General features: G+C 39.2%; 1 protein-coding gene across 1 annotated transcript in view; it reads left to right on the top strand.

Annotated features, from left to right (window-relative positions):
* SIGMAR1 (sigma non-opioid intracellular receptor 1) overlaps nt 1-14285 on the top strand; it is a 29507-nt gene extending 15222 nt beyond the window's left edge. The window contains exons 3-4 of the mRNA XM_053700980.1: nt 10150-10242; nt 12141-14285. Of these exons, the coding sequence (XP_053556955.1) occupies nt 10150-10242; nt 12141-12370 (323 nt within the window). The 3' untranslated portion in view covers nt 12371-14285. The remainder of the gene's footprint in view (nt 1-10149; nt 10243-12140) is intronic.
* The last annotated feature ends 286 nt before the right edge of the window (nt 14286-14571 follow it).

Genomic DNA, 14571 nt, shown 5'->3' with positions numbered 1-14571 from the left:
AAAGTTCTGTAATGTCTGCTCTTTTATCTAGCTGCAGGCAGTGGCTAAACTGAGAGTTTCTAAGTGCTCATTTACCAAGAAAACAAGGAAGTTGTTTGCTGTTTTTTTTTTTAACACAATAGGTTTCTATTTTTGTTTTGTTTTTAATATTGTTTTTTTAGTTTTATACTAAAGAAGCATTTGCATCATCATTATTATTATTATCGGTTATTTGTAGAGCGCCAACAGATTCCGCAGCGTTAAATATATAGATGACGTAGGTGATCTGAACACAGTAAACATTGTAATTACATGACATTTATGTTATAGAAAAACATACCAGCTAAGTCTAAATATTTTAAAATAAATTAACATGTTCAAATTAGGGCTGTTCGATTAATCGCATATGCGATTTAAAACCGCTATTAATCGGCTCGATTTAAAAACCGCGAGAGTACGCAATTTAAAATAAATTCTTTGGCATGAAAACGGAGGCGGAGAGGGAGGATGAGAGTCAATGACACATCCCCAATGTTTTTTTGGACAGTCACTCAGCTTAATGACTAACACGTGAGGCAGTGTGCATTGTACTACCTTTACTGCACTTAGAAACACAAATCATGCTGCTGGTGTTGAGTTCACTTGTTTGTATTATGTACTCTAACTATAACTGTTCTTAATGTTCTGTTATGTACTACAGAAGAATAGCTGTGTGATGTAATATGACAGGCTGCAGGATGTCAGGATTGACCTTGTCAATGCCACATCCCTCATGTTTGCCTGGACAGTCACTTAACTAAATGAATAGCAAATGCAGCAGTGTGTGCATTGTACTACCTTTACTGCACTTATACACAAATCATACTGCTGTAAAGTCAGCACTTTTCAGGTTTCTCCATGCTTACACTGCTTCATATGTTAATCGTACCACAGCTAGACTGACTGCCCAAGAAAACATGACAATGTTGTGTCAGAAGACCTAAGAACTAGCTAGTGTCTACTATGTACTATTTTGTAGTTTGTATTTTTATGCTCCCAGAGTGTATTGGACATTGAGAAACTTGTACATTAAGATTCTGTAGTGTTAAATAAAATTTGTATTGCAAAATGAAGGTGTTATAGTGATTTTTAAGAAATTTGCAATTAAAATCACAATCAAGATTTTATTTTTTGTGGGGGGGTCCAAAATCGCGATTTTCATTTTTGCGCATATCACCCAGCTCTACTTGAAATTACAGATAAGGCTAACCACAGATATTTTGTTAGTATAAAGTTCATGGCTTTGCAGTAGTTATCAGTTAGTCAATTAACGACATAGATGTAGCATGGTTAGCCTTGATAAGTCAGCCATATGCATTTCCAGCATTGGAAATGAATAAATCCTTCATTTTAAGATTATATGAAAAATAAATAATAAAACTGTGTAGTGAATAGAGTACGCTTAGTGAATATGTGTAGTAAAACTACTTTTTAATATAACTAAACATTATATATACAAATTTCATGCTGTTCACCTTTAGAGAAACCTTAGCAGGCACTAACTGAGCGCACTTCGGACGCTGCTTTAGTCTTCTCACTATGATTTCGCTTGCTACCGGCAGGAAGGATTCAGTGGTGCTTGTGGAACAGCAGCTGGTTGGCTGCACTATGTAATAGCCTCACACAGATGGCAGTCAGTGAAATAAACGTGTAAAAGGGGCACTTACCTAGCTGCTCTATATACTGCGGCAGATGCAGTGTGTGTCCCTTGTAAGTATGAGATACTGTTCTAATTTGCTTTGCTAAGCTCCGCAGCCTTCTCTGACAGCCTTTAAAGGACCAGTTCACGCAATCTAAATGGTGTTATTTAGCATGATTATCGCAGTATTATTAAAAGAAAAGGAGAACACTGTTTTGTTTTGTTTTTTAGTTTGCTTCTTAGCCTTTCTGCTCGGCAACCCCGGAACACCCTGATAAAAGGGTTGTGCTTCCAAAATGTGTAACCTTGGCCTATCAAATAGCTTTATTCAATTGCATGCTAAATAGCAGAGAATCGCGATCTCTACATCAAGGGAGTGGGCGCACGTGACAGGGGCGCGCTTCAAAGGAATCCAAGTGCATTTCCAACTGTCAGCAGTGCGGGTACAATTGTATATTATGAATTACGGGCAGAAGTCTGTCAATCGCAGCTAAAAATATATGGTACATTACCGTGACAAGTGATCATTGGCTGAACTATCAACTGCGGCTAAAAACATATGGTACATTACGGGGACAAGTGATCGTTGGTTTGTACTATCAATATGTACCATATATTTTTAGCTTCAATTGACAGACTTCTGCCGGTAATTCCTAATATACAATTGTACCCGCACTGCTGACCGTTTCAATCCACGGTGCTAACAGGGATATAAGGATCTACTTACCTTTAGTATACAGATGATACTGAAGTGCTGCCTTCTGACACCGCTCAACAATTCCGGCCACTAGCAAAATAAATATGCAATGAAGAACGCGGACGCGCTTTTATGCAGTGCTTGTCTGTGTTCACAGTTCTGGGTGCCATCATATTGAGGGCGGGTCACAACAGCGATGCAATTTAGGGCTAAACGTAAATATTAATATGGCAAGCAAGGATATAGACAAGCCTGTTGAAATTCATCGTAGTAAACATTTTGTATTTATTGTTTCAGTCTGTCATATGTTAATCAATTTCAATTAAAAATAAAACATTATTTGGGAAAACTGTCCCTTTAAGGATTAGTTGTGCTGAGCAAGGATTATGGCACTGTGTCTTCAGCTCTTTTAGTCCATCCACCAGTCGTGCACTGTGCCTTCAGCTCTTTTAGTCCATCCACCAGTCGCGCACTGTGCCTTCAGCTCTTTTAGTCCATCCACCAGTCGCGCACTGTGCCTTCAGCTCTTTTAGTCCATCCACCAGTCGCGCACTGTGCCTTCAGCTCTTTTAGTCCATCCACCAGTCGCGCACTGTGCCTTCAGCTCTTTTAGTCCATCCACCAGTCGCGCACTGTGCCTTCAGCTCTTTTAGTCCATCCACCAGTCGCGCACTGTGCCTTCAGCTCTTTTAGTCCATCCACCAGTCGCGCACTGTGCCTTCAGCTCTTTTAGTCCATCCACCAGTCGCGCACTGTGCCTTCAGCTCTTTTAGTCCATCCACCAGTCGCGCACTGTGCCTTCAGCTCTTTTAGTCCATCCACCAGTCGCGCACTGTGCCTTCAGCTCTTTTAGTCCATCCACCAGTCGCGCACTGTGCCTTCAGCTCTTTTAGTCCATCCACCAGTCGCGCACTGTGCCTTCAGCTCTTTTAGTCCATCCACCAGTCGCGCACTGTGCCTTCAGCTCTTTTAGTCCATCCACCAGTCGCGCACTGTGCCTTCAGCTCTTTTAGTCCATCCACCAGTCGCGCACTGTGCCTTCAGCTCTTTTAGTCCATCCACCAGTCGCGCACTGTGCCTTCAGCTTTTTTAGTCCATCCACCAGTCGCACAGTATTTGTATCTGCAGCTTCTAATCAAGCAGGTGAAGGCAGCTGATCTCGCATGACACACAATTTTAACGGCTTTACAGTTTACCAAGAAAACAAAGCAAATTTATAAAAGTATTCTTCATTGAAGGAGCTGCAGTGCACTACTGGGAATTGAGCCCATCAGTAATGACAAGGGGTATATTTGTGCAGCCACCAATCGCTAGCAAATTTCCACTAGTGTTAAACTTTAAATGAAATGAAATAATTTGTTCCAGCCACCGATAATTAAAAGACCTTTATTTCTTCATCAACTAGGGTCTTAGACAAACATACAACGTTTCAGGCCTGCTATAGGCCCTTAGTCATGTAGCAGGCCTGAAACGTTGTATGTTTGTCTAAGACCCTAGTTGATGAAGAAATAAAGGTCTTTTAATTATCGGTGGCTGGAACAAATTATTTCATTGCTTGGAGTGTTTGCAGGATAAGGCAGATCCTGGGTTCCGTGCCCCACAAGCCACATATCTCTTGGTGCTGTTTTCCACACTTTTCTTTGAGGATTAAACTTTAAATGAGCCAATGGCCAGAGGCAAATATTTGACGCCACTAATCAGTAGCTAGCTCCCAGTAGTGCATTGCTGCTCCTGAACCTTCTAGATATACTTTTCAACAAAGGATAAAATAAGAACAAAGAAAATGAGATAATAGAAGTAAATTAGGAAGTTGTTTACAACTGCATGTTTTATCAATCATGTATGTTTAATTTTGACTTTACTGCCCCTTTAAGTGGTGAAGGGCCATTCCAATCACAAAGTTACATGCTAAAGTCTGAGCATTTCGTATATTTACTATAAGGACCCTTTAAGGGACACTAAAGTCATAATAATTCTTCTTTCACCATTCAGACAGAGCAGCAGTTTATTTCTTTTATCAGAGCACAGGTTCCTTATACACTGAGGCACCAGCCACTACTGAGAATGTGCAAGAGCTCGGCATATACCTGTGAGATCAACTTATCAGTGAAATCATGTCATTTCACATATCGGCGGAGTAAAACCATAGGTAACACGGTGTCCCCTACCAAAATCATCACCAAAAGAAACCAAGAGTCTTCCTGGTTAACTCAGAAAGACATGTTTAAATGTCACTACAGAGCTTGTGTGGCTTGTGAAAAGGTGGAGACAGGGAGCACTTTTAGCTCCACAGTAACGGGACAGGTGTTTACGAAGAACATGTCTCAATTGCAGGTCCACATTTACCATCTACCTGGCCACATGCACATCAAGTAGTACGTAGGCCTCACGACCCGCGAGGTCAGGTCAAGAATTAGAGAGCATCTCTCAAACATTAGATCAGGCACGGCCAGCACCCCTTTGGTCCAACATTTTACCAATCTGCATGGGAAAAGTTCAGATACTTTTCGTTGGACGTGCATTGAAAAAATCATGAAATCGCCAAGAGGGGGGGATAGGGAAAAATTCCTTGCCAAACGTGAGATCTTTTGGATATTTAAACTGCAAACAAGATACCCCTCAGGTCTTAATTCCATGTATGATTTGATCAATCACTGGGAATGATGTGGGACCTGCAACTTCATCACAGCCTGACCACCACAGTGGGATTTTGAGACCCTGTCTTTCTCAGCCTTACACACAATATTTATAGATTTAGCTTTTTAGCTACCCTTATCTGCTATCAGGTATTACAGTTGCTATAGAATAATCTCACTCTGCTCTGAAAATAAATAATAAATAAATAAAAAAAAAAAAATTTTTGTACTTGACCATTGTTTACAGTGATACATTAGGAGCAACATATTTAGCGTTCCCTTATCTATCATTATTTTTAAAGTTTTAGGGTATTCTGTATAGCAATGACTCTACAGAGAAAAAGGGATCATATGTTTCATCAAATTAAAACATAAACTGTGTACAGCTTTACAGGAAGATCATCCTCATTATAGATTTAATACGGATTTGATTTCCCCTTTTATAGAAAGCATGTGAGAATCTTTTCCACAATTTACTGCTCAGTGATATATGTAATTCTAAGCAGCATTGATTTTTGTTTTTCTTTCATGTAATTAGCAAGAGTCCATGAGCTAGTGACGTATGGGATATACATTCCTACCAGGAGGGGCAAAGTTTCCCAAACCTCAAAATGCCTATAAATACACCCCTCACCACACCCACAATTCAGTTTTACAAACTTTGCCTCCTATGGAGGTGGTGAAGTAAGTTTGTGCTTACGTCAGATGGTACTTCGTTTAAAGATCCTTTAGATAGGAAAATTGAATCCTTTCTAAGAAAAGCTTATCTGTGTTCAGGTAATCTTCTTAGACCTGCTATATCTCTGGCTGATGTTGCTGCAGCTTCAACTTTTTGATTGGAGACTTTAGCGCAACAAGTAACAGATCATGATTCTCATAATATTATTATTCTTCTTCAGCATGCTAATAATTTCATCTGTGATGCCATTTTTGATATTATCAGAGTTGATGTCAGGTTTATGTCTCTAGCTATTTTAGCTAGAAGAGCTTTATGGCTTAAAACTTGGAATGCTGATATGGCTTCTAAATCAACTCTACTTTCCATTTCTTTCCAGGGTAACAAATTATTTGGTTCTCAGTTGGATTCTATTATCTCAACTGTTACTGGTGGGAAAGGAACTTTTTTACCACAGGATAAAAAATCTAAGGGTAAAATCAGGGCTAATAATCGTTTTCGTTCCTTTCGTTTCAACAAAGAACAAAAGCCTGATCCTTCATCCTCAGGAGCAGTTTCAGTTTGGAAACCATCTCCAGTCTGGAATAAATCCAAGCCTTCTAGAAAGGCAAAGCCTGCTTCTAAGTCCACATGAAGGTGCGGCCCTCATTCCAGCTCAGCTGGTAGGGGGCAGGTTACGTTTTTTCAAGGAAATTTGGATCAATTCTGTTCACAATTTTTGGATTCAGAACATTGTTTCAGAAGGGTACAGAATTGGTTTCAAGATGAGACCTCCTGCAAAGAGATTTTTTCTTTCCCGTGTCCCAGTAAGTCCAGTGAAAGCTCAAGCATTTCTGAATTGTGTTTCAGATCTAGAGTTGGCTGGAGTAATTATGCCAGTTCCAGTTCTGGAACAGGGGATGGGGTTTTATTCAAATCTCTTCATTGTACCAAAGAAGGAGAATTCCTTCAGACCAGTTCTGGATCTAAAAATATTGAATCGTTATGTAAGGATACCAACGTTCAAAATGGTAACTGTAAGGACTATCTTGCCTTTTGTTCAGCAAGGGCATTTTATGTCCACAATAGATTTACAGGATGCATATCTGCATATTCCGATTCATCCAGATCATTATCAGTTCCTGAGATTCTCTTTTCTGGACAAGCATTACCAGTTTGTGGCTCTGCCGTTTGGCCTAGCTACAGCTCCAAGAATTTTTACAAAGGTTCTCGGTGCCCTTCTGTCTGTAATCAGAGAACAGGGTATTGTGGTATTTCCTTATTTGGACGATATCTTGGTACTTGCTCAGTCTTTACATTTAGCAGAATCTCATACGAATCGACTTGTGTTGTTTCTTCAAGATCATGGTTGGAGGATCAATTCACCAAAAAGTTCATTGATTCCTCAGACAAGGGTAACCTTTCTGGGTTTCCAGATAGATTCAGTGTCCATGACTCTGTCTTTAACAGACAAGAGACGTCTAAAATTGATTTCAGCTTGTCGAAACCTTCAGTCACAATCATTCCCTTCGGTAGCCTTATGCATGGAAATTCTAGGTCTTATGACTGCTGCATCGGACGCGATCCCCTTTGCTCGTTTTCACATGCGACCTCTTCAGCTCTGTATGCTGAACCAATGGTGCAAGGATTACACAAAGATATCTCAATTAATATCTTTAAAACCGATTGTACGACACTCTCTAACGTGGTGGACAGATCACCATCGTTTAATTCAGGGGGCTTCTTTTGTGCTTCCGACCTGGACTGTAATTTCAACAGATGCAAGTCTCACAGGTTGGGGAGCTGTGTGGGGATCTCTGACGGCACAAGGAGTTTGGGAATCTCAGGAGGTGAGATTACCGATCAATATTTTGGAACTCCGTGCAATTTTCAGAGCTCTTCAGTCTTGACCTCTTCTGAAGAGAGAATCGTTCATTTGTTTTCAGACAGACAATGTCACTACGGTGGCATACATCAATCATCAAGGAGGGACTCGCAGTCCTCTGGCTATGAAAGAAGTATCTCGAATTCTGGTTTGGGCGGAATCCCAGCTCCTGTCTAATCTCTGCGGTTCATATCCCAGGTATAGACAATTGGGAAGCGGATTATCTCAGTCGCCAAACGTTGCATCCGGGCGAATGGTCTCTTCACCCAGAGGTATTTCTTCAGATTGTTCAAATGTGGGAGCTTCCAGAAATAGATCTGATGGCGTCTCATCTAAACAAGAAACTTCCCAGGTATCTGTCCAGATCCCGGGATCCTCAGGCGGAAGAAGTGGATGCATTATCACTTCCTTGGAAGTATCATCCTGCTTATATCTTTCCGCCTCTAGTTCTTCTTCCAAGAGTAATCTCCAAGATTCTGAAGGAATGCTCGTTTGTTCTGCTGGTAGCTCCGGCATGGCCTCACAGGTTTTGGTATGCGGATCTTGTCCGGATGGCCTCTTGCCATCCGTGGACTCTTCCGCTACGACCAGACCACCTGTCGCAAGGTCCTTTTTTCCATCAGGATCTCAAATCCTTAAATTTAAAGGTATGGAGATTGAACGCTTGATTCTTGGTCAAAGAGGTTTCTCTGACTGTGATTAATACTATGTTACAGGCTCGTAAATCTGTATCCAGAGAGATATATTATAGAGTCTGGAAGACTTATATTTCTTGGTGTCTTTCTCATCATTTTTCTTGGCATTCTTTTAGAATTCCGAGAATTTTACAGTTTCTTCAGGATGGTTTAGATAAGGTTTATCCGCAAGTTCTTTGAAAGGACAAATCTCTGCTCTTTCTGTTCTTTTTCACAGAAATATTGCTAATCTTCCTGATATTCATTGTTTTGTACAAGCTTTGGTTCGTATAAAACCTGTCATTAAGTCAATTTCTCCTCCTTGGAGTTTGAATTTGGTTCTGGGGGCTCTTCAAGCTCCTCCGTTTGAACCTATGCATTCATTGGACATTAAATTACTTTCTTGGAAAGTTTTGTTCCTTTTGGCAATCTCTTCTGCCAGAAGAGTTTCTGAATTATCTGCTCTTTCTTGTGAGTCTCCTTTTCTGATTTTTCATCAGGATAAGGCAGTGTTGTGAACTTCTTTTCAATTTTTACCTAAAGTTGTGAATTCTAACAACATTAGTAGAGAAATTGTGGTTCCTTCATTATGTCCTAATCCTAAGAATTCTAAGGAGAAATCATTGCATTCTTTGGATGTTGTTAGAGCTTTTAAATATTATGTTGAAGCTACTAAGTCTTTCCGAAAGACTTCTAGTTTATTTGTTATCTTTTCTGGTTCTAGAAAAGGCCAGAAAGCTTCTGCCATTTCTTTGGCATCTTGGTTGAAATCTTTAATTCATCTTGCCTATGTTGAGTCGGGTAAAACTCCGCCTCAAAGGATTACAGCTCATTCTACTAGGTCAGTTTCTACTTCCTGGGCGTTTAGGAATGAAGCTTCGATTGATCAGATTTGCAAAGCAGCAACTTGGTCCTCTTTGCATACTTTTACTAAATTCTACCATTTTGATGTATTTTCTTCTTCTGAAGCAGTTTTTGGTAGAAAAGTACTTCAGGCAGCGGTTTCAGTTTGAATCTTCTGCTTATGTTTTTCATTAAACTTTATTTTGGGTGTGGATTATTTTCAGCAGGAATTGGCTGTCTTTATTTTGTCCCTCCCTCTCTAGTGACTCTTGCGTGGAAAGATCCACATCTTGGGTAATCATTATCCCATACGTCACTAGCTCATGGACTCTTGCTAATTACATGAAAGAAAACATAATTTATGTAAGAACTTACCTGATAAATTCATTTCTTTCATATTAGCAAGAGTCCATGAGGCCTGCCCTTTTTTTGGGGTGGTTATGATTTTTGTATAAAGCACAATTATTCCAATTCCTTATTTTATATGCTTTCGCACTTTTTTATCACCCCACTTCTTGGCTATTCGTTAAACTGAATTGTGGGTGTGGTGAGGGGTGTATTTATAGGCATTTTGAGGTTTGGGAAACTTTGCCCCTCCTGGTAGGAATGTATATCCCATACGTCACTAGCTCATGGACTCTTGCTAATATGAAAGAAATGAATTTATCAGGTAAGTTCTTACATAAATTATGTTTTTTGCATTGTAAAAAAAAAAAAATTTGTTTCAGTCACTAGGCAGAACTGCATTTAATCCTGAGGAAATAAATGGGTTAATTTACAAATGAATGTTGTCAAACCATTATCCAATAGGAGTCATTGTTCATTTTTTTTTTTTTTTTTTTTAAAGGGCAGGGTTTCACCTGCAAAAACAAGCAGCTTTGATAACGGCAACAGCCGAAACATGTCAGCAGCTGTAGGAGCTGACTCCTATTAGGAGAATGGCACCCTGTTGTTGTTCTTTTTAACCAAATGAAAAATAAAGTTTTCTTTTATTTTACAACAAATTGGACTGGTGCTCCGCTATATTTTTTGCAATTCTATTTACTGTTCCTTAAATAAAACCATAATGTTTTGTAATAATAACTCAATAACTCTGTTTCAGGCCGTTACTGGGCGGAGATCTCAGACACTATACTCTCAGGGACATTTCGTCAATGGAAAGAAGGGACGACCAAAAGTGAGATCTTCTATCCAGGTGCGTGAAATAGGTTTAGCATGAAGGTTTTCTCCCTGCATGCAGATCTGCAGTCTAACTGGTGGCAAAGCTTCATTTTATCTTATTCTCCTGCCCTGCTCACTATTTGTGAGGATTCACCAGTTCTCTTCCTTATTCCCATACTTGGTACCATTCCAACCTAAGCTGTCACACCTGTACGCTCCGCAGCAATATTCTCCCTAATCGTGACAATCTCTGTGCAATCGTATTCCAAACAAGTTGTTAGCAACAGCCCTTTAGCACAATCTGTTTCTCTTCCATACATAGTGACTTCACCCTCAGCAGTAACACTGACTGCCGTCCCTCTCTACCAACAAGAGAATTAAATGTGATGTGGCCCTCCAATATGCCCCTCATTGCTAAACACCCCTCCAATTATTCTCCCCACACACACCCTAAAATCTAAGGCCCCTAGGAAGGAAACCTGTCCTCAATCACTGGAAGTGAGTTAACAATGGTTTATTTCATTATTATATTTATTTGGCTAATTCTAAAAATGTAATGCAGGTAACCCCTTGTAAATGCAAAGTCTATTACACCTTTCACTTTACAGATAATCATTAATCATATTCTAGGATAATTCCCTGACTTTTACTTGTTTGCAAAACAAAAAATCAATATTTTTTTGCTGTTAATTAGTATTTCCCTGAAAATATCTTTGACTATTGGGGGGAAAACAATTCTCAGGTCTCATTCGTTTGTCTATTTTGCTGTATGTATAGCTAAGACTTGCAATGAATTACTTACTAAGTGTCACCATAATAATATTAATGATTAATATTTCATAGTTAAATGGATGTGTGCGTTGGCATTTTGGATTTGAAATGAGCAGAGAATGTCACCTTTACCTGTAAATTAAACGTTTGTGGTGGGATTGCCCCAGGTTACAAAACATATGGGTTCAACTGCAGAAGCTACTAAGTAAACTATTCCAAGAACCCATTACCCAGACAATAGCACAGGCCCTTCTGAATCAACATCTCACACCCTTTAACTCTGCAACCAACACGCTCATTTAAAATCCTCTGTACAGTTACTAGAACATATATTGCCAGACACTGGAAAGTGGGGGCCCCAATGGGGCAAGAAGTAAATGATAAAATAGACAACATCTATACAATGTCAGTACTGGCCTCTAGGATTCAAGGAAATGGCAAACAGTTTTTCAAGATAAGGTTTGACTGGATTATGCAGGGGAATTGATGGTTAACAGGAATTCCCTTTAGGATAATTAATAAATCAAGTGAAGTTATAGATAAAGATAGATGTACCCCCAGATGTGGCCTTCAAGAGGTTTTCATGGTAATCATACCCCAATTCTTCACTCTCAAGCAGTTAGAATTATATTTATAAAGGTAACTTTCAGACCAAGCGACCACAGCACAGAATCAAGAAAAGGACTTTATGAAGCCATTACTAAGGACCTTTACAAGAATTTGTTCTTTGGCAAGTATCTGTCTTGCTTACAGTTAAGTCAAACCTAGGCTTGACTTTATGACAATATGCTTTGTATGGCTGTTTGTACTGTTACAACTGTGATATTATGATGTTAATAAAAAGTTTGTGCCAGCCCGTTAGTCTGCTGTAATTTAAATGGAGTTGCGATCTCTATAGAAGTCTCAGCACCTTTTAATCATAACATTTTGAGTTTGCATTTTTTAATGTGATCTGACCGTAATCTTATAGATTAAGAATTCTAATTAGAAGTTTTTTTATGTGATCTGACCGTAATCTTACAGATTAATTAACAGACTTCTAATTAGAAGTTTTTTATGCCAGTGCTCTGACCTGTTGACCAGATTTAAAAGTTTAGGTGTTTAAGCCTTTTACATCCATATCTTTGTTTCACTGTACGTCTCTGCCTATTCCCCCCCCAGGTGACACCATTGTACATGAAGTAGGAGAGGCCACCTCTGTCCAGTGGAGCTCCGGCACGTGGATGGTGGAGTACGGTCGTGGGTTTATCCCGTCTACGCTGGGCTTTGCTTTGGCTGACACCATTTTTAGCACCCAAGACTTTCTGACTTTATTCTACACTGTCAAGGTTTACACAAAAGCGCTCATCCTGGAGACCAGCACTTGCTTTTCTGAGCTGGGAATATTTTAACCGTGAAGAGAAGATAACCACTTGCTTTCATGCTGCGTCCAACTGGTATTTCTGCCACTTCAATGCTGGATAAAAGGAGGTGTTACTGACCAGCTCACGTTCTGTAAACTCAGTTAAACGTGATAATTCAATTTCACATTAATAATGACAACAGATTGGCATCCTGCTTATTCAGTGTCACAGTCCAACGATTAAAACTAAGCTGTGCTCTGATGCCCACTCTAAGCGCCAACAGTGGGCATATCCCAGCTCCCTCATCCAAAGGAAACCATTGCCTAATCTTCTACACAAATTGTTTTGTACATGGTGTCCTGTGGACACCTTGTTGGGTTCTTTTTGTGAGGTTTGTTCACTGTCCTGACCCATCTTCTTATTGTTTTATGGACCAGAGAGCGACAGTAGAATTGTCTTAGGGATAACCGGTAGCAATTCTCTTTATTGCACATTAAAGAGGGTATTTTAAAATGGTGTACAGGTCTGTTTCACGTTTATATAATGAACAAACCATTTTGTTTCCATTCTTCTATGTCCTTGTCAATTAAATATGTTCTGCTAGTTGTAAAGGGGCATTCTAGACCCTATGTCACTAGTGTTTATTTTACAGATAAATCCTTCCTTCCGTAAACTACCAAGGTAAACCCTGGCTCTGCTGCTTTTCACTGCGCTCTAGGTTTATGGCCCCCAGCATTAGTCGCTTATTGCTTTAATGTCCCTTGTAAACTATGTGTTTACACCCTTTAGCAGACCTATGTAGGAGCTGTTGCACATTACAATTTCTGGTTACATATTGTACTAATTAGCTAATATATATAGCTGCAGTTTGTTGTAGCTTCCAAGCTATGTGTTTAACTTTAGGGGGGCACACTAGACTACATTTTTATGTTCATTTCAATGTCCCTTTAATGACACAGGGACTAGAATGTTCTAAGATTAAATGTAAATAACATAAAACCTAATTTTTATGCCAACAATGAACCTATACTATAGACCTCATAGGAATTAGTTGCCTTTTTTCCCTTTATACAGAATACACAGCAAGGCTTTTATTTCAGAATGATATGAAGAAGACACGTGCACAGCAGTTTTATTTATAGCAAATGATCTACACTTTCTGTGCAATGACAAGTGATCATGTGTTCAAGGGACGTTAAGAACTAAATACATTTTATAATCATAGTATTGTTATTCCCCTCCTCCCTCGCGGCATGGGGCCGCCATGTTGAAAACTAGCTTTCACTTTTTCCGATGCGTAAGTATTTGCACACGTGCAGCAAGTCTCCCTCCGATACCTGCAGTGTAACCTAGATTACAAAATGACATCACCCATAATTAGAGGGGGAGGTGCATGAAATGTATTTAGTGTTATAGAGTTGCACTTCTAATGCTCCTATAGTCTCTTTTAAACCCCAAATAGAGCAGCAATTTTAAGCAACTTTCTAATTTACTCCTATTATCAATTTTTCTTAGTTCTCTTGGTATCTTTATTTAAAAAAGCAGGAATGTAAGCTTTGGAGCCGGCCCATCTTCGGTTCAGCATCTGGGTAGCACTTTCAGATTGGTGTCTAAAATGTAGCCACCTATCAGCACTACCCAGGTGCTGAACCAAAAATGGGCCGGATCTTAAGCTTACATTCAAATAAAGACACCAAGAGAACGAAGAAACATTGAAATTAGGAGATAAATTAGAAAGTTGCTTAAAATTGCTGAAAATCTGAATCATAAAAGTTTTATTTTGACTAAACTATCCCTTTAACTGTAGCTCTAAAAGATGATTTTTGTTTTTTAATGATGTCACAATCATCATCACATCTGGTTTTGTTTTTGGGGATACCATTTCCTTACAAATATCTGTTTTGTTTAGAGAGAGAAATATATGCAATTGTTTAAATAAAGCATCCAACACTATTTTGTAAAACCCTGTTGGTCTAAGAACATTGTTTTAGTTTCCATAAATAATTCATATGCAAGATGGCCGCCATCGCTATAAAAAGTAAAGCGATTAGAGAAAACCCGAGTTTTACAACAATCATTTCTTTATGTGGCTGTTAAACTCTGTTTTATATGTTGTTGTTTTTTATCTTTTTTCTTTGCAAATGGAAATCTCCCCATTATAGTTTGGCTGCATTGTTCCACCAAAGTGTCTCGCTCTGGGGTGAATCCTTTTTCTCCTTGTACAAAATATAAAATAATTTAGCTGGTGA

Source organism: Bombina bombina, chromosome 2, assembly GCF_027579735.1.
Source record: "Bombina bombina isolate aBomBom1 chromosome 2, aBomBom1.pri, whole genome shotgun sequence".
NCBI classification, from domain to species: domain Eukaryota; kingdom Metazoa; phylum Chordata; class Amphibia; order Anura; family Bombinatoridae; genus Bombina; species Bombina bombina.
Note: the sequence above shows the minus strand (reverse complement) of the source record. Positions and strands in the feature narration are given on the sequence as shown.